General features: G+C 45.8%; 3 protein-coding genes across 4 annotated transcripts in view; 1 reads left to right on the forward strand and 2 right to left on the reverse strand.

The window, feature by feature from the left end:
- LOC309336788 (uncharacterized protein) overlaps nt 1-22,475 on the reverse strand; it is an 82,117-nt gene that overhangs the window by 49,703 nt on the left and 9,939 nt on the right. The gene's annotated exons all lie outside the window — the stretch shown is intronic.
- Nucleotides 4,953-9,431, forward strand: LOC309336986 (uncharacterized protein). Its single transcript, XM_081853575.1, has 3 exons — nt 4,953-5,032; nt 6,033-6,159; nt 7,293-9,431. The coding sequence occupies exons 2-3, from the start codon at nt 6,060-6,062 to the stop codon at nt 8,525-8,527; spliced, it is 1,335 nt and encodes a 444-aa protein (XP_081709701.1). The 5' UTR covers nt 4,953-5,032; nt 6,033-6,059; the 3' UTR covers nt 8,528-9,431.
- The window catches only part of LOC309336679 (uncharacterized protein), a 47,541-nt gene continuing 41,493 nt past the window's right edge, over nt 16,428-22,475 (reverse strand). The window contains exons 5-6 of the mRNA XM_081852836.1: nt 20,662-20,754; nt 16,428-19,846 (exon numbers count right to left, since the gene is read on the reverse strand). Coding sequence (XP_081708962.1) covers nt 18,300-19,846; nt 20,662-20,754 — 1,640 coding nt within the window. The 3' untranslated portion in view covers nt 16,428-18,299. The remainder of the gene's footprint in view (nt 19,847-20,661; nt 20,755-22,475) is intronic.

The following is a 22,475-nucleotide window of genomic DNA, read 5'->3' on the forward strand; positions in this document are numbered from 1 at the left end:
AAAATGAATTGGTGAAAGAAGAGAATGCAATATTATAGTATATTAAGATAAATTATTAAGTTAGAAACAAAGTTGGAAAGGATTTGCTGGAATATTTAATTGAATTAGAATACAAAAATGGGAGGTGTGAGGAGGTCAAGGAAGTAAGTGAATGAAAATAATGTGATGTAAAGGTTTGATTTTTTTTCCCGCTTTTTCTGTATTTTCTTTTTTTGATGATGTTTGCTTTTTTATGTATTGTCTTTTTTCCCCCTTTTTCAATTGTTATCTATATCTTCTTATTTTTTTGTAACCTTTAAAATCTTAATAAAAAAATCTTTATTAAAAAAAAAGAAATCAAGTGCTGTGAGCTTCTTTCGCTTCTTTCATTTAAATCAACAAAAACACACAGAAACATGGAATGTACATCCTCAAAAACCTGAGCTGTTGCCTAGAGTGTGTGTTCCTGCCCCCAGCAGTTACTTCCTGGCCTTGAGTCCCTTCCTGTTGTCTACGGGGGCCGCTAATGGAATCTCTCTGTTTGGCTTTCTGCTCTGTGAGATGAAGGGCACGCCTGGTTGTAGGGGAAGGGGGGGACTCCAGTATACTAGAGACATCGTGTCGCTTGGCTGCTGTGATATTTCTAACACAACAGACTCCTGTCTCTGTTCAGGGCTGGAGCACCTGCTATCTTGTTCCTGTTGATCCACTATTTCCCAGCTCCTTCCTTCCTTCTGGGGTGTGTCCCATCTAAAACCACCACAAATCTAGGTCCATACTCCCTTCCTCTTCCCCCTCTCTGAAGCCTATTGGAGTGGCGGTCTCCACCACTCTTGCTCATCTCATCTTTGAAAACAGACCAAAGGATGGCCTAATATGGTCACACTCTTATCTAAGGAAGCATAATAATAATAATAATAATTTATTATTTATACCCCGCCCATCTGGCTGAGTTTCCCCAGCCACTCTGGGCGGCTCCCAATCAGTATTAAAAACAATACAGCATTACATATTAAAAACATCCCTGAACAGGGCTGCCTTAAGATGTCTTCTGAACGTCAGGTAATTCTTTATCTCTTTGACATCTGGTGGGAGGGCGTTCCACAGGGCGGGCGCCACTACCGAGAAGGCCCTCTGTCTGGTTCCCTGTAGCCTCACTTCTCGCAATGAGGGAACCGCCAGAAGGCCCTCGGCGCTGGATCTCAGTGTCCGGGCTGAACGATGGGGGTGGAGACGCTCCTTCAGGTATACAGGACCGAGGCCGTTTAGGGCTTTAAAGGTCAGCACCAACACTTTGAATCGTGCTCGGAAACGTACTGGGAGCCAATGCAGATCTCTCAGAACCGGTGTTATGTGGTCTCGGCGGCGGCCACTCCCAGTCACCAGTCTAGCTGCCGCATTCTGGATTAATTGCAGTTTCCGGGTCACCTTCAAAGGTAGCCCCACGTAGAGCGCATTGCAGTAGTCCAAGCGTGAGATAACTAGAGCATGCACCACTCTGGCGAGACAGTCCGCGGGGAGGTAGGGTCTTAGCCTGCGTACCAGGTGGAGCTGGTAGACAGCTGCCCTGGACACAGAGTTAATCTGCGCCTCCATGGACAGCTGTGAGTCCAAAATGACTCCCAGGCTGCGCACCTGGTTGTGTGGAATGTTGTGTGGAAAAGCAGGGACAGGCCTGAGCATCATGTGCTGCTTCTAAACTCCTGCAGGTTTCTGGCTGGTGCTCTTGAATATGAGAAGGTGCCCTTCCATGGACCTGGGGTCAGATCCTGCAAAACAGTTATTGAAAGCGGACCAGGATTCATTGCTTTTGTTTAGTAGCAGTTGGGTAATTTGATTGTAGTTGGTAATGAGGCATTTCCTTTCTTTGCTCCAGGTGTGTCCCACCTTTTCCTTGTAACTTCTAGATGGATTAAAGCATGATATTTGAGCATTATTATGGGGGTCACATTCTGTTACATGTGTGCTGTTGTAATTACCTTTCAGTGGAAAGGTGGAATATAATCATGCACAAAAACACATGCATACTCAGAAATAAGAAAATTCCTCGCTTATAAACCCCTGGAGGAAGCAATGCCTTGAAGCAACATTCCAACATATTGTTAGTTACAAGCAGGCCCACTAATTCAGATTAACACCATCCGCTTCTGTCTATCTATCTGTATAGAATAAGTAAAAATGCTATATTCTTAATCATATTGGATTATCTTTTTTAAAAAAGAAAGGGGGAGATTGAGTTCTCCTAAGTGTTTTCACTTTGAAAATCTTAACGCACTTCTAATCATGCAAGTTACAGATAGGTAGCCGTGTTGGTCTGCCATAGTCAAAACAAAAAATTCCTTCCAGTAGCACCTTAAAGACCAACTAAGTTGGTTCTAGGTATGAGCTTTCGTGTGCATGCACACTTCTTCAGATACACTGAAACAGAAGTCACCAGACCCTTCTATATAGTGAGAAGGTGGGGAGGGGTATTACTCAGAAGGGTGGTGGGAATGGGTGATTGGCAGATAGCTGTGATGAGCCTGTTGACGACTCTTAACGACTGCAATAGGTCTTACAGGAAAAAGCAAGGGGTGAGAAGGTGAAAAATGGCTTTGTCATTTATAATGAGATAAGAATCCAATGTCTTTGTTCAGACCAGGTCTCTCCATGGTTTTAAGTTTGGTAATAAGTTGCAATTCAGCAGCATGACATTCTATACAAGATCTCAAAGTAGCTGTTCTATTACAAAGGAATTTCAGAAATAGACTGGAAAGAGAAACTGCCTTTTAAAAAAATACAGTGGTACCTCAGGTTACAGACGCTTCAGGTTACAGACTTTGCCAACTCAGAAATAGTACCTCAGGTTAAGAACTTAGCTTCAGGATGAGAACAGAAATTGTGTGGTGGCGGCAGCGGGAGGCCCCATTAGCTAAAGTGGTACCTCAAGTTAAGAACAGTTTCAGGTTAAGAACGGATCTCCAGAACAAATTAAGTTCTTAACCCGAGGTACCACTGTAGTTGTTTATTCAATCTTGAATATTTATATGCAGAATGATAAAAAGTACAAAAATGCAGATACTATAGACGTTAATAGTTTAAGGAATAAATTCACAATAAACAATCCCTGTGTACCTGTGTGTGAATATGGGGAGGGAGGAAGGAGGGGAGGAAAGTGTATCTGAAGGAAGGGCTTGTGGTCTCAAGGAATCTGCTGATATGACATTCACAATTTACTCAGAAGCCGTATGTGGTTCAAGTGTATTAACAAGGTCTCTGGATTTATACCAGAGTTGGAATTAACCCCAGCCAGTAATCTGGACCCATGGAAGATTCTGAGCCATCTTTCAGTGGCACCTCGGGTTACAGACGCTTCAGGTTACAGACTCCGCTAACCAGTGGCGTAGCGTGGGTTGTCAGCACCCAGGGCAAGGTAAGTAATTTGCACCCCCTAACCCGTGGACTTGCGCCCCCTAACCCCCAGATGTTGCGCCCGGTGCAACCGGCCCCCCCTGCACCCCCCACGCTACGCCACTGCCGCTAACCCAGAAATAGTACCTCGGCTTAAGAACTTTGTTTCAGGATGAGAACAGAAATCGTGCTGCGGCAGCAGCGGGAGGCCCCATTAGATAAAGTGGTGCTTCAGGTTAAGAACAGTTTCAGGTTAAGAACGGATCTCTGGAATGCATTAAGTACTTAACCTGAGGTACCACTGTAGAAGACATTGCAATTATTCAGCCTGGAACTTGCCAGAGCCTGGAGTGCAGTTGCCAAGTCCCCTCTGTCCAAAAGGGGGCATAGCTGGCAAACCTGCAGAGGTGAGAAAAGCCATGGGGGGCGAACAGGGGGAGTGGAGAGGAGCCCCTCCGAAGTTTTGGAGGGAAGATCTTGAGAGGCCAGGGGCTGAGCTGGATTGGAAAGCAGTAAATAAAATGGAAACATTTCTTTTAAATAAAAGCATACACGTGATAGAAACTTGGCAAGAGCTGAGCTATTGTTTTGAATAGAACAGAAATGCAATTTAAGAACCTATTTATTAACTGAAAACAAGATTAGGCGAGAAAATAATTATAATCAGCCCAACAGTTACCAAGCAAGTGCATGTATTACTCAGCCATAAATAAAACTTTCACAAATCCAACTTGGTTAGGAAGCACCCTAAATTGACAGCCTTTATAGCATACAGTATTTAACCTGAAGACTGGGGAAAGTCATTCTACACTCCAAGCTGGGTTTCAAAGGATTCTCTTCTGTCAACCGGAGGGAAAGTTCTGTTGAACAAATGAAATTGTTGGAGAGGCGATGGAGGAAATTGTTGGAATGATGATGATGGGAGAGAAATGCAAGATGGGGCTGCGACAGATTGCAATGGATTGCATGGAAGTCGGTTCAGCAACACATTGGGGGGTGGGAGGAATCACCCCCAACCGCCCTGTATTTCGCCAGAAGAAAGGTAGCAACCCTATTTTATGGGGTACAAAGAAGCAGAATCTGCAATGTCCCCAACACCTTACAGTTTGGGGTGGGGGTGGAGGGTTGAAATGTCCTCAGAGTCGCAAAGTGATTTCATGCTCTTTATTCAGCTCATAGTGGTGAGGAGGAATGAATGAAAGTCCCCTCAAAGTATCTGCTTTATATACATTATTTACACAATGGGCTGCCCATGATTGGCTAATTCCGGAATTCTACTGTAAGCCAATCAGGTTGTGGATTCACTTCTATCTGGAGCATGACTGGGTGGTTCCTGCCAACCAATCATACTGCTGCATTGTTCTAAGACCAATCAGACTGCTGCATTCTGGATCCTATTGTTCTAGGACCAATCAGACTGCTGTCTTTTGGATCCTATTGTTCTAGGACCAATCAGACTGCTGCAGTTTGGATCCTAATTCAATTCAGTACATAACAAGGGTGAAGAGGGATACTGGCTCTTCAAGGGTTACAAACAGCCATTATATTATGACGCTAGACTTCCTGGGGGAGAGGAAAAGCGTCAGTTCCTCCTCCATTTGTCACATTTGACAAGCTGCGAGGGAGGGGATTCTGCAGCGCGGAAGACTGTGCCTTTTGCAAGGTAGGAAATAGAGGGGGATATATTTTGGGGGGGGGAGGGGGCTCCTGTGCCAGAGCAGCTGCTTTGCAGGAGAGAAGCCCCCCAGGAGAGGAGCATGCATGGGGCTGCACCCCACATTTGAGCCCCGAAAGAGCTGCGGGGAGGGCAAAGGACCTCGAGGGCTGCAGGGGGGGCCCAGGGGGAGAGCAAGGCAAGAAGGCGAGGCGGGGGGGGGAGGGAGTTGTAGGGTGGGGTAGGAACCCCCCCAAAAAGGAAAGGGGGCAGGGTGGCTCTGGGGAGAGGAGGAGGGAGGAATTAATGCTTTGGAGAGAAAGGGGTCGAGTAGAGAGGGCAGGATTAGACCAAAGGGGGGGGGTGTCTTGGATCGGGGGCTTTCTGCCAGCTTAGGAGATGCTCCGCCCTTGAGCTACAGCCCCTTCCCTTAAAGTGGGGCTGGGGGGGGGAGGAAGTGGGGTGGGGGTCAGCCCTGTCACAGCTCCAGGCTGGCAGAGAAAGAAAGAAGCCAAAAAAGGAATGTTTTTAATGATGGGGGGAAGAAGATGCTCTTTCAGGCGTGACTCCACTTTCCTCACATGGTGGGGTTCAGGAGTGGGGACTCTCCTCTTTTATCATGGAGGCTGTAAGTGGGAGCTCCACACCTAGGCAGGCTTATCTTTCACCAACAAAATACGATGGGTGGGGAAATACCTGCAGGCCCTCTGAGGCTGCCTTTGTTTCTATCTCCAGTGTGGTGTAGTGGTTAAGAGCGGTAGACTTGTAATCTGGGGAACCGGGTTCATGTCTCCGCTCCTCCACATGCAGCTGCTGGGTGACCTTGGGCCAGTCATACTTCTCTGAAGTCTCTCAGCCCCACTCACGTCACAGAGTGTTTGTTGTGGGGGAGGAAGGGAAAGGAGAATGTTAGCCGCTTTGAGACTCCTTCGGGTAGTGATAAAGTGGGATATCAAATCCAAACTCCTCCTCTTCTTCTTCTCCCTCCCTCCCTCCCTCGAACCTGCAGTTTCTGAGATCTTCAATCCAAGAGAGGATGGAAGGGGGAAGATGGACGGTTGACCTGGTCCGGCTGTCTCCTGCATCCCTCCCCACAACCTTTGAATGTTCCCTCCCAGGACCCTCAGAGACATCTGGTGAGTTGCAGGGAATGGAGATGGGGACATGGAGGGATGTTGGGAGTGAGGAAGCTCCCCTTGCAAGAAAACGAAGAAGGCTACAGGGCCAGAGCTCCTGCCTGGCAGAGATTAAAGATAGGCAGGAAAGGAATGTTTTTAATGGTGGTCTTTTAGGCATGACTCCAGGTTTCTTCTCTGGTGGGTCTCAGGAAGAAGACACCCCACTTTTACCACGGAAACTGTGAGTGGGAGCTCCACACATGGGGAGGCTCCCACAGCCTAGTTGGTAGCCCCACCTTGGACAAAAGATTCCTGCATTGCAGGGGGTTGGACTAGATGGCCCTCATGGTCCCTTCCAACTCTACAATTTTATGGTTCATCCAGGATTGATTTGACCCACTGGGGTGAGAATTTGTGTCCATTTTCACAGCATCTCTCCTGCAAGCTTTCTTTGTAGGAGCTTAGATGGGATGTTGAATCAGTCCCACCCCCCACTCAATGGAGCATATCAAAGTTCCACAATCATCTCAGAATTAATAGGCATTCTGGAAATAATAGTATAATGTGTTTATTAGCAACAGGGAGAGAGAAAGATGCCACCGGGGAGAGTTTGACATAATAAAAAACCCTTCCTTTGCTTTGTCCCCCTGAAGATGTTGGCAAATTAGAACTAAAGAGCAATGCCTGATGTTAGGAACTTGGCCCTGGGGTGGTCTTCAGCTCTGGTCTATTTCTGCCCAGCAGATGTATAAAGGCAGCTCGCTGTGACTTGCCCTGCTCTCAGGCTTGGTTTGCAAAAGAGCCACGAACTCATGACTGTCTCAGCTGCCACCAAAAGGCTTTGTTGGGTGAGGGAAACATCACTGGCCAGTATGGGCCAGTGCCATCTGTCTGATAATGGCAAAGGCGCTCTTGCTCCTCAAGCATACTAATAAGAGCATAATAAACGTAAAACAGCAGCTCAAAGGGGAACACCTTGATGGGGGCCTGGAGGCTGCTTGGCAGCTGCCACCATTGGGGGATGTGGGACTGAAAAGACTCCTTCTCAGCAAGGCACACAGTTGCATTTTGCAGCAACCAGCCGCGAGGGGCTTCCAAGCCTTGCTGAGATTGTAATGGGGACTACACTCTTAATTTGGATCCTCTCTTAGTTTCTGCAGGTGGTGGACAGGACAGTCGTTGTTCCCGGGTCTCATCAGAGGCAACCGGGCATGATAAAGGCATTCTTACACAGCCTGATGACAGCCAGCGAATCCCAGTTCAGGAGAAACACTGCCAGGGAGAGAAAACAAATCAGTGCCCATTGTGTGGGAAAGCGTTCAGAAGCAAATCTGCCCTCAACTCACATTGCAGAATCCACACGGAAGAGAAAGCACACAAATGCTTGGAGTGTGCAAAGAGCTTCCGTAAGCATTCACAACTTACTGAACACGAGCGAATCCACACAGGAGAAAAACCGTTCATATGCTCGGAGTGTGGAAAGGGCTTTCATCGTAGCAGCTCCTGCAGTAGACATTATGAAATTCACAGGCCGGGGAAACCCTATAAATGCTTGGAATGTGGAAAAGGCTTCTTTCGCCGCTCACAGCTTGTAGTACATCAAAACATTCACACAGGGAAGAAACCATATGCCTGTCTAGAGTGTGGAAAGGCCTTCACTAGCAGCTCAGGCCTTGTATATCATCAAAAAATTCACACAGGGGAGAAACCGTATACCTGTTTTGACTGTGGAAAGACCTTCTGTCAAAGCTCAAGCCTTGCAATGCATCAAAAAATCCACACAGGGGAGAAGCCATATAAATGTATGGAGTGCGGAATGAGCTTTGCTCACAGCTCAAGCCTTACATCGCATCAAAGAATTCACACTGGGGAGAAATCTTATAAATGTTCGGAGTGCGGAAGGAGCTTTGCTCACAGGGCTAACCTTACTTCACATAAGAGAACCCACACAGGGGAGAAACCATATAAATGCTTGGAATGTGGAAAGAGCTTCAGCCATGGTTCACACCTTAGTTCTCATAAGAGAACTCACACTGGTGAGAAGCCATATAAATGCTTTGAGTGTGGGAAGAGCTTCAGTCAGAGTTCACATCTTACTGTGCATGAGCGAATCCATACAGGGGAAAAACCATATAAATGTGTGACATGTGGAAAGAGCTTTAGTAACTGCACATACCTTGTTTGCCATCGCAGAATCCATACAGGAGAGAAGCCCTATAAGTGCTTTGAGTGTGGAAAGAGCTTCAGCCAGGGTACGGCCCTTCATATACATCAAAAAATTCACAGAGGTGAAAAACCGTATGCATGTTTTGAGTGTGGAAAGAGCTTCACTCACAGCTCACAGCTTAAATGTCATCAAAGAATTCACACGGGTGAAACCATATAGATGTTTTGAGTGTGGAAAGAGATTTGCCTGTAGATCTAGCCTTACTTCTCATAGAAGAACTCACATGGGAGAAACCATATAAATGCTTAGAATGTGGCAAACAGTTTGGTGGCGTACATAAATCGTTTTCCCCACACTTTTGGCAAGTCTTGACCTATAGTACATAACAAAAAGGCTTCTGGTCTTTTAGGAAAGGTTATCTTAAACATTCTTTACATTTCGTTAGAAATCTTTCCTAATAATTTTTTATTATTTTACAATTCCACCACATGTGATAAAACGTACCTTCTTGGGAAAGAAAGGGTTTAATAATTCCTGGAAATCTCCTGGGATGCGAGGGGGCAGGCTGACCCCGGTCGCCTCAACGGCTCGCTCCCACGCAGATCAGCATGGGGGCAGTTGGAGGTGTTGAGTCATCACCTTTGCAACCCCCTCGGACTGCCATCAAAAGCAGACGTTCTCCTTATAAGTGGATTTTAATTGGTATTAAGTAATGGCGTGCGCTGGAGGAGATGTGGACACTAGAACTTTGCACTATCCAGCTGCACATTACTGGAACTCCCTAAGTTTATGATTTGACAAGCCTCCCCAAATACAAGTTTAAAGAGATACAAGCGTAGATGGTTTGATGTACTGTGTACTTTAATAATTATAATAATTTATTATTTATACTCTGCCCAACTGTCTGGGTTTCCCCAGCCACTCTGGGCAGCTTCCAACAAAACACTAAAATACAATAACCTATTAAACATTAAAAGCTTCCCTAAACAGGGCTGCCTTCAGATGTCCTCTAAAGCAGTGTTTCCCAACCTTTTTTGGGCAAAGGCACACTTGTTTCATGAAAAAAATCTCGAGGCACACCACCATTAGAAAATGTTTAAAAAATTAACTCTGTGCCTATATTGACTATATATAAAGTAACTCTCTTTAATAGGAATCAAATAAACACAAAGAAAGTATTTTATAATTACTTTATTATGAAATAGTAAGTACCGTATTTTTCGTCCCATAGGACGCTCCGTCCCATAGGACGCACCTACTTTTTTGAGGGGGGAAATAAAGGAAAAATTTTTTTCCTTTATTTCCCCCCAAAAAAACCAGGTCGGGGAACAGTGGGATGGCGGTGCTGCGCCTCCCCGCTGTCCCCCGAGCTTGTGGGGCTGGCCCATGTCTGCCTGGCGCGAGGGGCGCTCTGCTTCAGGGCGCCCCGCGCGTCCGGCGGCAGGCTACAGTCCGCAGCATGGGGAACCCTCTGTTTCAGGGCGCCCCATGCGCCCCCCGGGTGCGCAAGGCTTGCCAACACGAGCGCGGAGCACGGGGCGTCCTCCGAAGGGCGCCCCGTGCTCCGCGCTGCCAGCTGCCGCCCGCAAGCCTTGCGCTCCTGGGGGGAGATCCCCCGGGTGCGCAAGGCTGGCCAACACCAGCGCGGAGCACGGGGCGTCCTCCGAAGGGTGCCCCGTGCTCCGCGCTGCCAGCTGCCGCCCGCAAGCCTTGCGCTCCCGGGGGGAGATCCCCCGGGTGCGCAAGGCTGGCCAACACCAGCGCGGAGCACGGGGCGTCCTCTGGAGGGCGCCCCGTGCTCCGCGCTGCAGGCTGCTGCCCGCAAGCCTTGCGCTCCCGGGGGGAGATCCCCCGGTGCGCAAGACTTGCCAACACCAGCGCGGAGCACGGGGTGGCCTCCGAAGGGCGCCCCGTGCTCCGCGCTGCCAGCTGACGCCCGCAAACCTTGCGCTCCCGGGGAGAGATCCCCCGGGTGCGCAAGGCTGGCCGACACCAGCGCGGAGCACGGGGCGTCCTCCGGAGGGCGCCCCGTGCTCCGCGCTGCAGGCTGCTGCCCGCAAGCCTTGCGTTCCCGGGGGGAGATCCCCCGGGTGCGCAAGGCTTGCGGACACCAGCGCGGAGCACGGGGCGATGGGATGTGGGAGGGAGCTTGCTCCCCGCCCCGCGTGTGCTCGCCGCCGCTGCCCCGCCTCTCGCCGCCCGACTCGCCCGCCTCCCTCCCACGGCACACCAGCCGACGTCCCGCGGCACACTAGTGTGCCGCGGAACACCGGTTGGGAAACACTGCTCTAAAGGTTTGGTAGTTATTTTTCTCTGACATCTGGTGGGAGGGTGTTCCACAGGGCGGGTGCCACTACCGAGAAGGCCCTCTGCCTGGTTCCCTGTAACTTGGCTTCTCGCAGCAAGGGAACCGCCAGACTTTGACATTTAAAAGAAGATTTAAAGCTGTGTATGGTTTTAAAGGAGTGAAGGTGGGGAGAACCTTGTTGATTCGACGGATGTTGTTGGGAAACTAGATTATCGCCCCCCCCCCATCGAAAAAAGTGTGTGGAGGTGTTGACAACCTATTTTTAAGAGAAAGGACATTGACTACAACTCCCATCATCCCTAGCTAACAGGACCAGTGGTCAGGGCTGATAAGGATTGTAGTCCCAAAAGATCTGAAGGGCCAAGTTTGGCCATGCCTGGGCTAAACAGTAAAATACTATCATGGAGGCAAGGGGAATTTCTCAAGGGCACGTGAAAAGCAGTGGAAGGGAATGTGGACCCCGAATGCTTGGAGAGAGAAACCCTTCCCTTCCCAGTCAAAGCAAGAAAATGGTGAATGTTTGAAACTTGTTGATTCGTCCGACCGACGGAAAAGAGAGGCCTGTTGTTTATCTGGAAGTGGGATGGAGGGGGAGCTGAGCTGAGGAGGATGGGACTTAATCTTGTGACTTCAGGTCCGCTGGAACGACAACATTGGGAGAAAAATGCAGCCCAAAGTTGCAGTAGGAAAAACATCAGAAGCAGAGATATGCCCATTTTGACTCTCCTGCACCCTATCTGCATAACTTAGCAATTATAAAATATAGACGTGCATTTACTCTCACAAGATTGAATATACTGCCTTCGGTTGTACTTGAGGGACGATTCCAACAAATTCCACACGAAAAACGGTTTTGTCCCTGTGGAGATGGCAGTACCGATTCAGTGGCGCATGTCCTTCTGGTTTGCACTCTTTATAAAGATTTGAAGAGTGAGGTTATCACCCCTATTTTATTGTCCATTCCGGGGCTCCCAGCCACTGTCACAGTTTCCTTTCTCTCAGCAGACCAACATGAGCAGGTGACAGCAAAGTTTGCAAGCTTTTTAGCTGGGGCAATTAGATTAAGATCCACCATTTGACTATTGATTCAAAATCCCAAAATGTATTTTATATAATTGACTTTTTATCTTTATTCTTTGTATATTGTACTGTTTGTTTTATTGCTATGGCCGGTGGCTGATACAAATAAAGATTCATTCATTCATTCATTCAGCAGCAGCAGAGATATAAAGCCAATGAAGTTAAAACTGGTCAGACCTCACCTGGAGTACTGTGTCCAGTTCTGGGCACCACAGTTCAAGAAGGACACTGACAAACTGGAACGTGTCCAGAGGAGGGCAACCAAAATGGTCAAAGGCCTGGAAACGATGCCTTATGAGGAACGGCTAAGGGAGCTGGGCATGTTTAGTCAAAGGATTTTTGAGTCAAAGGATTTTATATCTGTATTATTATTGTCTGTATTTGCATTAGGGTAAAGTAACTGCCTTTTGGTTCCAGAGGGTACAGCTACTATTGGTTCATTTAAGCTGCTGTATTTGGATCCTCTGTCTATATTGTTCCCTCCAAAATATATCCTTTCTAGCTAGTTCCCTGTCCCTATAAATGTAGCTCTCCCCTCCTCAAGTCTTCAGTCTTGTTGCTTTAATAAAGAAGTGTTACTAGAGAACTGTCTCCAGCATATTATGTCAAGAGAGCTGAAATCACAAACCCCACGTCACAACACAAACTACAAGAAAGAAGATTCCACCTAAACATTAGGAAGAACTCTGCTAAAAGACCTCCAAAGAAGGAGACTCCACCACTCTCCTGGGCAGCAAATTCCACTGTCAAACAGCTCTTACTGTCAGGAAGTTCTTCCTAATGTTTAGGTGGAATCTTCTTTCTTGTAGTTTGGAACCATTGCTCCGTGTCCGCTTCTCTGGAGCAGCAGAAAACAACCTTTCTCCCTCCTCTATGGGACATCCTTTTATATATTTGAACATGGCTATCATATCACCCTTTAACCTCCTCTTCTCCAGGCTAAACATGCCCAGCCTCCTTCTCAGTGGTGTCCCCTGTCTCCTCCTTGATGGAGACGGTGTTCTCTGTTGCTTCCAAGAAGAGCTCCAGCTCTCTAATTTTTTGGAGCGTAGCTACACGTTCCTCCAGTTGCTGGACTTTGTCTTCTAAGAGGGCAATCAACATGCAATTGCTGCAGGTAAAGCTGCCTGCAACCTTTGGCAAGATGGCAAACATTGCGCAGGAACCGCAGGCGACTGCAGCTGTTCCCTCACTCTCCATCTTGAGAACGTGTCGTTGGGGGTGGCTACAGTGGTCCTCCATCTTAAAAAGTGTGAAGACAGGACAAATGAACCCCCCCCCAAAAAAACCCCTAGGTCTCCCCCAACAAACGTTTGAGACTAGCTCCCCTAAATCTAAAAGATGGATCAAACTGCACGCGACGCTGCCCTGCAAGCTCTGGTAAGCTCCTCCCACAGCTAATCACCTGCCTCAACAGAAACCCTGCCCCTTCTGACCTTTGCACAGGGAAAACAGCTAATCAGCCACAAAGAAAAACACACACACAAGAAAACCCTTTTGCTCCTCCTTCAGCTGCTGCCCTGCAAGTCAAGATTACTCAGAATCTTCCATTGGTCCAGATTACGGGCTGGGGTTCCATCCACCTCTGATATAAATCCTAAACCCTTGTTAAACCACTTGGACCACAGAAGAGCTTCTGGGTTAGTGGTGAATGTCACATCAGCAGATTCCTTGAGACCACGAGCCCCTCCTTCAGATACACTTTCCTCCCCTCCTCCCTCCCTCCCCATATTCACACACAGGTACACAGGGATTGTTTATTGTGAATTTACTCCTTTAACCATTAACATCTATATTATCTGCATTTGCATTTTTGTACTTTTTATTTTTCTGCACCCTCATGATTTCTCCCATGTGAAATCTTGTATGAATTCCATGATGTTTAGCAACAGTGGTGCTCTAATTAAACTGCTTTCCTCATTACAAGCATCTAAATATTTTTCTCACCTTGATTCACTTCTGCAAAATGAGTCGTTAAATCTGACCAAATCTTTTCGGACACTCCAAGCATGTATATGATTTATCCCATGTGAGTTCTTCTATGAGAAGTAAGGCTAGATCCATGTGCAAATCTCCTTCCACATGCCAAACATTTATATGGTTTCACCCTTGTGTGAATTCTTTGATGAGATTCAAGGCTTGAGCTGTGAGTGAAGCTCTTTCCACATTCAAAACATGCATATGGTTTTTCACCTTTGTGATTTTTTTTTTGATGTGATGTAAGGCTTGTGCCCTGGCTGAAGCTCTTTCCACACTCAAAGCACTTATAGGGCTTCTCTCCTGTATGGATTTTGCGATGGCAAACAAGATATGTGTAATTACTAACGCTCTTTCCACATGTCACACATTTACAGTGGTACCTCACAAGACGAATGCCTCACAAGACGAAAAAAGCGCAAGACGAAAGAGTGTTCCGTTTTTTGAGTCGTTCCGCAAGACGAATTTCCCTATGGGCTTGCTTCGCAAGATGAAACGTCTTGCGAGTTCTTGCGAGTTTGTTTCCTTTTTCTTAAAGCCGCTAAGCCGTGCTAAGCCGCTAAGCCGCTAAGAGCCGTGCTTCGCAAGACGAAGAGACTCGCGGAACGGATTAATTTCGTCTTGCGAGGCACCATTGTATATGGTTTTCCCCCCGTATGGATTCGCTCATACACAGTAAGGTGTGAACTCTGAGTAAAGCTCTTCCCACATTCAAATCTTTATAAAGATTATAAAGAGTGCAAACCAGAAGGACATGCGCCACTGATTTGGTACTGCCATCTCCACAGGGACATAACCATTTTTTGTGTGGAATTTGTTGGAATTGTCCCTCATGTACAACCGAAGGCAGTATATTCAATCTTGCCAAAGTAAATGTGTGTCCATATTTCATAATTGCTAAGTTATGCAGATAGGGTGCAGGAGAGTCAAAATGGATATATCTCTGCCACTGATGTTTTTCCTACTGCGACCTTGGGCAGTAGGAATGTTGTCCCAATGTTGTCATTCCAGGGTGGTTCAGGGCGGACCTGAAGTCACAAGATTAAGTCCTGTCCTCCTCAACTCAGCTCCCCCCTCCATCCCACTTCCAGATAAACAACAGGCCTCTGCTTTCAGTTGATCAACAACTTTCAAACATTCGCCATTTTCTTCCTTTGTCTTAGACAGGAAGGGTTTTTCTCTCCAAGCATTCGGGGACCACTGCTTTTCACGTGCCCTAGTGAAATTCCTCTCACCTCCATGGTAGCATTTTGCTGTTTAGCCAATGTCCTTCCTCTTAAAAATAGGTTGTATGTCAACACCTTCTTAAACCCACACTCTTTTTTTGGTGGTGGTGGGGTTAAGCTCTAGTTTCCCAACGACATCGGTCAAAACAACAAGGTTCTCCCCACCTTCACTCCTTTCAAACCACACACAGCTTTAAATCTTATTTTAAATGTCAAAGTACACAGTACATTGAACCATCCACACTTGTAACTCTACAAACTTTGTGTTTGGAGAGGCATGCCAAATCATAAACTTAGGGACTTCCAGTAACATGCAGCTGGATAGTGCAAAGTTCTAGTGTCCACATCTCCTCCAGTGCACGCCATTACTTAATGCCAATTAAAATCCAATTATAAGGAGAACATCCGCTTTTGATGGCGGTCCGAGGGGCTTGCATCATGGCAAAGGTGATGACCCAACTCCTCCATCTGCCCCCATGCTGATCTGCATGGGAGCGAGCTGTTGAGGCAACCGGGGGTCAGCCTGCTCCCTCGTACCCCAGGAGGTTTCCAGGAATGTTTAAACCCTTTTGTTCCCTACCCTTTCATTTGTGCCTCCCTCCAAGGTCGAGAGAGCTGCCGCCATAGTGCAAGACCAGAACCGGAAACTCCAGGTCAAAGAATAATACAAATGTAGGCTTGGAAGGGACCACAAGAATCATCTAGGCCAGGGGTAAAGGTAAAGGGACCCCTGACCGTTAAGTCTAGTCGCGGATGACTCTGGGGTTGCAGCGCTCATCTTGCTTTACTGGCCAAGGGAGCCGGCGTACAGCTTCCGGGTCATGTGGCCAGCATGACTAAGCCGCTTGTGGCGAACCAGAGCAGTGCATGGAAACGCCGTTTACCTTCCTGCCAGAGCAGTACCTATTTATCTACTTGCACTTTGATGTGCTTTCGAACTGCTAGGTTGGCAGGAGCAGGGACCGAGCAACGGGAGCTCACCCCGTCACGGGGATTCAAACCGCCAACCTTCTGATTGGCAAGCCCTAGGCTCTGTGGATTAGACCACAGCACCACCCGCATCCCAGTCCAGGGGTAGTCAACCTTTTTATACTTAACGCCCACTAATGCATCTTTCTTGATGGTAAAATTTCCTTACCGCCCAGCAGGACTTGATGGAAGGAGGATTCTGAACCCCCTACTGCCCACTTAGAATCCTGAAATGCCCACTAGTGTGCGGTAGGGACCAGGTCGACAATCCCTGATCTAGACCAACCCCCTGCAATGCAGGAAAAACAACCACCCGACCTCTGCTGAAAAACCTAAAATAATGAAAGAGTTCACCACCTTCCAAGGTAGCTCATCTCACTTGCAGTCAGAAATTTCTTCCTAAAGCTTAGGATTAGATGTATTTTTACTCCTTGCATAAAATACAGATGCAGGAAGAGTCAGAAAGCCAGGAAGTAATTGTAATCTCTGTATTTACGTGGATTTAAATGAAAGAAGCTCTCCACACCACTGATTTCACCAGGCAGCTAGCCCAGTGAGCAGTTGACAGCCCCCCGTGACAGCAGGTGTATGCTTTCTCCCATGTGAATTCTTGTATGAATTCCATGAAGTTTCACAACAGTGGAGCTCCAATTATTATTATTATTATTATTAAAAAAATATTATATTTTCCATGCTTATTACATAACTGGAGACAAATATTACAAAAAGGCAATACCGATAAAGAGTACAAATTAAGAAGGGGGGAGGAAAAGAAAACTTACACTATCTATTGTTATTATTAAGATAAAGAATATGACATAAATTTGAGATTGCAATTTCATGTTACAGTAAAAAAAAATCTCATTATCATTAAACCCAACCTCCCATTTATTCCTTTGTTCTTTCTACGTAACTTTACTGCCATACCAAAATACTATTTTTTATATTATTTTTACACAGTTTAGTAATATTTATATAAGCAATTAATAAAGACTGCTGAGATCACTCAAAAGAAGCTACAGCGTTTCACATGGTATAGTTTTGTTTAAGATATATTCTAAAGGCCTCCCATTTTGATACAAATTCAGCTCTCGGTTTATTTTTTCCTGATAAGCTATCTAATTCAGCATATTCAGTCAATTTTTTAATCTACTCCTGTCTGGAAGGAATTATGTCGCTTTTCTACCTTGATGGCTATAAGGACTCTCGCTGCCACTGCTGCATACAAAAAAATACCTTTAATATTTTTTTGAATATCTGAGTCAGTGATCCCCAACAGATATGCCTCTGGCTTTTTTATTACAGTGGTACCTCAGTTTACAGACCCTTCAGGTTACAGACTCCGCTAACCCAGAAATAGTACCTTGGGTTAAGAACTTTGCCTCAGGATGAGAACAGAAATCGCACGGCGGCAGCGGGAGGCCCCATTAGCTAAAGTGGTACCTCGGGTTAAGAACACTTTCAGGTTAAGAACGGACCTCCATAACGAATTAAGTTCTTAACCCGAGGGACCACTGTAAAGGAAATTCTTAACATTTTTTTCTAATTCTGAATGGATTTCCTCCCAAAATTTCTTTATTTTGCTACATTGCCTCCATATATGATACAGTGAGCCTGTTTGATCGCCACATCTCCAACAGTTACTTTTGGCTCCTTTGTACGTTTTGGCTAATTTCCATGGAGTTAAATACCACCGGTGCTGCATTTTAAAAAAGTTTTCCCTTATGGCATAGCACGTGGTAAATTTCCAATTATTCTTCCACAGATTTTCCCATTGGGACATTGTTATAACATACCCAAAGTCTTGAGACCACTTTATCGCGGCTGATGTAACTTCTTCCTCCTCAACTTCCCAGTGGAGGAGACGATAAGCTTTAGAGTTTTACTTTTTGAGTTTATTACATTGGATTCAAAACTTGAGGTTTCCTTGGTGAACTCTTTTTTTCTACTTTAAATTTTTGAATAATTGATAATATTGGAACCAATCTGTAATAATATCTCTTAATTCCTCAAAACTTTTAAGTTTCAGTTTGTTATCTTCTTTTAAAATTATTTTATAAGTAGGCCAATTTCACAACATATTTTTTTCCTTCACCGCTGTGGCCTCTGCTTGGAGAGGCCCACCACGGGATTTTAGGCTCCAACCGATCTTTGTATTTCTCCCAAACTTTAAGAAGTGATCTCCTTACAATATGATTTGAAAAATCTGTGTGTATTTTTGCCTTTCCATAAATTCAATAAGCGTGCTAACCCCAACGGTTATTATGTCCCTCCAAATCCAATAAACTTATATCTTGCAAATTAGCGGTGCTCTAATTAAACTGCTTTCCTCATTACAAGAATCTAAATACTACCCCCTCTTGATTCACTTATGCAAAATGAGTTGTGAAATCTGACCAAATCTTTTCCCACATTCCTAGCAGAATATGGTTTATCCCATGTGAGTTCTTTTATGAGAAGTAAGCGTAGATCCATGTGCAAATCTCTTTCCACACTCCAAACATTTATATGGTTTCTCCCTTGTGTGTGTTCTTTTATGAGAAGTAAGGTTACCACTGTGAGCAAATCTCTTTCCACACTCCAAACATTTATATGGTTTCTCCCCTGTGTGTGTTCTTTTATGAGAAGTAAGGTTAGCACGGTGAGCAAATCTCTTTCCACACTCCAAACATTTATGTGGTTTCTCCCCTGTGTGAATTCTTTGGTGCGATGTAAGGCTTGTGCTGTAAATGAAGTTCTTTCCACACTCAAAACAGGTATATGGTTTCACCCCTGTGTGAATTCTTTGATGACATTTAAGCTGTGAGCTTTGAGTGAAGCTCTTTCCACACTCAACACATGCATATGGTGTTTCACCTCTGTGAATTTTTTGATGTATATGAAGGCTCGCATCATGCCGGAAGCTCTTTCCACACTCAAAGCACTTATATGGCTTCTCTTCTGAATGTATTCTGCGATGGCTAACAAGGTGTGTGCAGTTACTAAAGCTCTTTCCACATGTCTCACATTTATATGGTTTTTCCCCTGTATGGATTCGCTCATGCACAGTAAGGTGTGAACTCTGACTGAAGCTCTTCCCACACTCAAAGCATTTATACGGCTTCTCACCAGTGTGAGTTCTCTTATGTGAACTAAGGTGTGATCTATGACTGAAGCTCTTTCCACATTCCAAGCATTTATATGGTTTCTCCCCTGTGTGGGTTCTCTTATGTGAAGTAAGGGTAGCACTCTGAGCAAAGCTCCTTCCGCACTCCGTACATTTATAAGATTTCTCTCCTGTGTGAATTCTGTGGTGCAATATAAGACTTGAGCCTTGAGCGAAGCTCATTCCGCACTCCAAACATTTATACGGCTTCTTCCCTGTGTGGATTTTTTGATGTGATGCAAGGCTTGAGCTGTGACGGAAGGGCTTTCCACAGTCCAAACAGGTATACGGTTTCTCCCCTGTGTGAAGTTTTTGATGTTCTGTAAGGTTTCTCCTGCAACTGAAGCTCTTTCCACACTCAGAGCACCTATGTGGTTTCTCCATGCTGTGGACTTTGTAATGTCTTTTAAGGTATGAGTGGCGATTGAAACCCTTTCCACATTCTAGGCATTTGTATGATTCCTGTCCTGCGTGAATTTTTTCATGTGATTTTAGGCCTGAGCTGTCACTGAAGCTCTTTCCACACACCAAGCATTTACACGGTTTCTCCTCTGTGTGGATTCTGCAGTGTGAATTGAACCTAGATTTACTTTGGAATGTTTTGCCACGTAAAGGTCTCTCATTTGTTCTCTTCCCCTTCTGATGTTTTTTCTGGACTGGGATTCGATGGCCGTTATCAGTCTGCATTAGAAGGCCTTCATACCTCCTATTTTCTTCTTGGTTTTCCTCTTGTGGTCTTGTTTCCTCTTGATCTTGAAAGGTCCTTCCTTTGACTTCATGCTTATTTCTTTCTGATGAGACCCGAGAACAACGACTGTCGTGTTCATCACCTGCTAAAGTTAAGGGAAGATGACAATTAAAAATGTAATCCAAATCACCATCCTAGTGAGACTTTCTGTAACATCTGATGATGATGATGGTGATTTTATTATTTATACCCTGCCCATCTGGCTGGGTTTCCTCAGCCACAGCATATATAAAACATCAAACTGCCCAATACAGGACTGCCTTCAGATGTCTTCTAAAAGCTACATAGTTCTTTATCTGCTTGACATCTGAAGGGTGCCACCACTGAGCAGGCCCACTGCCTGGTTCCCTGTAACTTCACTTCTGGCAATCGGGGAACCAGAGCTGGACCTCAGTGTCTGGGGTTAGAGATGCTCCTTCAGGTCTACAGGGTCAAGACTGTTTAGAGCTTTAAAGATCAGCACCAACACTTTGAATGATGCTCAGAAACAAACTCTGAGCCGATGTAGATCCTTTAAGACCAGTGTTATATGCTCCTGGCAACTGCTCCCAGTCACCAGTTGAGCTGCCGCTTTCTGGATTAATTGTAGTTTCCGAGTCACTTTCAAAGGCAGCCCCACCTAGAGCGCATTGTAGCAATCCAAGCGGGAGATAGCCAGAGCATGTACCACAGTCTGTGTGCAGGTAGGGTCTCAGCCTGTGTACCAGATGGAGCTGGTAGACAGCAGCCCCCAAATCCTGGCAATGCCCAAGTCACCATTAGAAAACATTCATTTCCTGCCTATCCTTAATCTCTGCCGGTCCAGAGCTCTGGCCCTGCAGCCCTCCTTGTTTTCTTGCCGGGGAGCTTCCTCACCCCCAACATCTCCCCAGGCCCCCCTCTCCATTCCCTGGAACTCACCAGATCCCACTGCAGATCCTGGGAGGGAACATTCAAAGGCTGTAGGAGACAGCCTGACCAGGTCAACCGTCCATCTTCCCCCTTCCATCCTCGCTAGGTTTGCAGAGTAATAAGTAAGTAAGTAAGTAAGTAAGTAAGTAAGTAAATAAATAAATAAATAAAATAAAATTTTATTTATTCCCCCTTCTTCCTGGTTCAGAAAACTGGGCTCAATACAGCTAACAACAAATTTAAAACACTTAATTGATGCAACAAAAAACAGCATAAAATACAGTATAAAATGTGAATAACAATAAATTCAGAATTCAAAAATCAATTTAGGTGGAAATCCATCCACCTAAACATTAGATGATCACCAGGGCTAGCTGGCTAAGTTAGTCCTATTTGGGCCAGCGAGGAGACCAGGGGAGAATTAGCAGTGGGATTCCAGAGCGGGTAATCTTCATAAAAAGGGAAGGGGGAGGGAAGGAAGGGGAATAAAAGATCAGGCTAAGTTCAAATTGAAAGCCAGGTGGAATAGCTCTGTCTTACAGGCCCGGCGGAAGGAAGTTAAATCCTGCAGGGCCCTGGTCTCATGGGACGGAGCATTCCACCGGGTCGGAGCCATCACTAAGAAGGCCCTGGCCCTGGTGGAGGATAATCTGACTTCCTTAGGGCCCAAACTATGATTATTCATGGACCTTAAGGTCTTCCGCAGAGCATACCAGGAGAGGCATACCAGGAGAATCAGATACAGATAGGTAGCCGTGTTGGTCTGCCATGGTCAAAACAAAATAAAAAAATTCCTTCCAGTAGCACCTTAAAGACCAACTGAGTTAGTTCTAGGTATGAGCTTTCGTGTGCATGCACACTTCTTCAGATACACTGAAACAGAAGTCACCGGACCTTTCTATATAGTGAGAAGGTGGGGAGGGGTATTACTCAGAAGGGTGGTGGGAATGTGTGATTGGCAGATAGCTGCGATGAGCCTGTTGACGACTCTTAACGACTGCAATAGGTCTTACAGGAAAAAGCAAGGGGTGAAAAGGTGAAAAATGGCTTTGTCATGTATAATGAGATAAGAATCCAATGTCTTTGTTCAAACCAGGTCTCTCCATAGTTTTAAGTTTGGTGATAAGTTGCAATTCAGCAGCTTCTCTTTCCAGTCTATTTCTGAAATTCCTTTGTAATAGAACAGCTACTTTGAGATCTTGTATAGAATGTCCTGGGAGATTGAAGTGTTCTCCTACTGGTTTTTCTGTCTTGTGGTTCCTGATGTCGGATTTATGTCCGTTTATTCTTTGGCGTAAGGTCTGGCCTGTTTGTCCAATATAGAGAGCTGAAGGACACTGTTGGCATTTTATGGCATACACAATGTTAGACGATGAGCAATTAAATAGTCCCGAGATGGTATGTGTGATGTTGTTGGGGCCAGTAATGGTGTTGTCCGGGTGTATGTGGCAGCAAAGTTGGCATCTGGGTTTATTGCAGGCTCTGGTGCCAGTGTCCGTGTTAAGTCTGGTTATAGTATTATTGTGGGTTAGGAGTTGTTTAAGATTGGGGGGCTGTCTGGAGGCAATGAAAGGTCTTCCTCCCAGAGCTTGAGAAAGAGAACTGTCATTGTCCAGGAGAGGTTGTAGATCTCTGATGATGCGTTGTACTGTTTTAACTTGGGAGCTGTATGTGATGACTAGAGGTGTTCTGTTATTTTCTTTTTTGGGTCTGTCTTGCAGCAAGTTCTCTCTGGGTATCAGTCTGGCTCTGTTGATCTGTTGTCTAACTTCATCTGCTGGGTATTTTAGTTCTAAAAAGGTTTGCTGTAGATCTCTTAGGTG

The sequence above is a fragment of the Podarcis erhardii genome (assembly GCF_964252035.2).
Source record: "Podarcis erhardii genome assembly, chromosome: 2".
NCBI classification, from domain to species: Eukaryota; Metazoa; Chordata; class Lepidosauria; order Squamata; family Lacertidae; genus Podarcis; species Podarcis erhardii.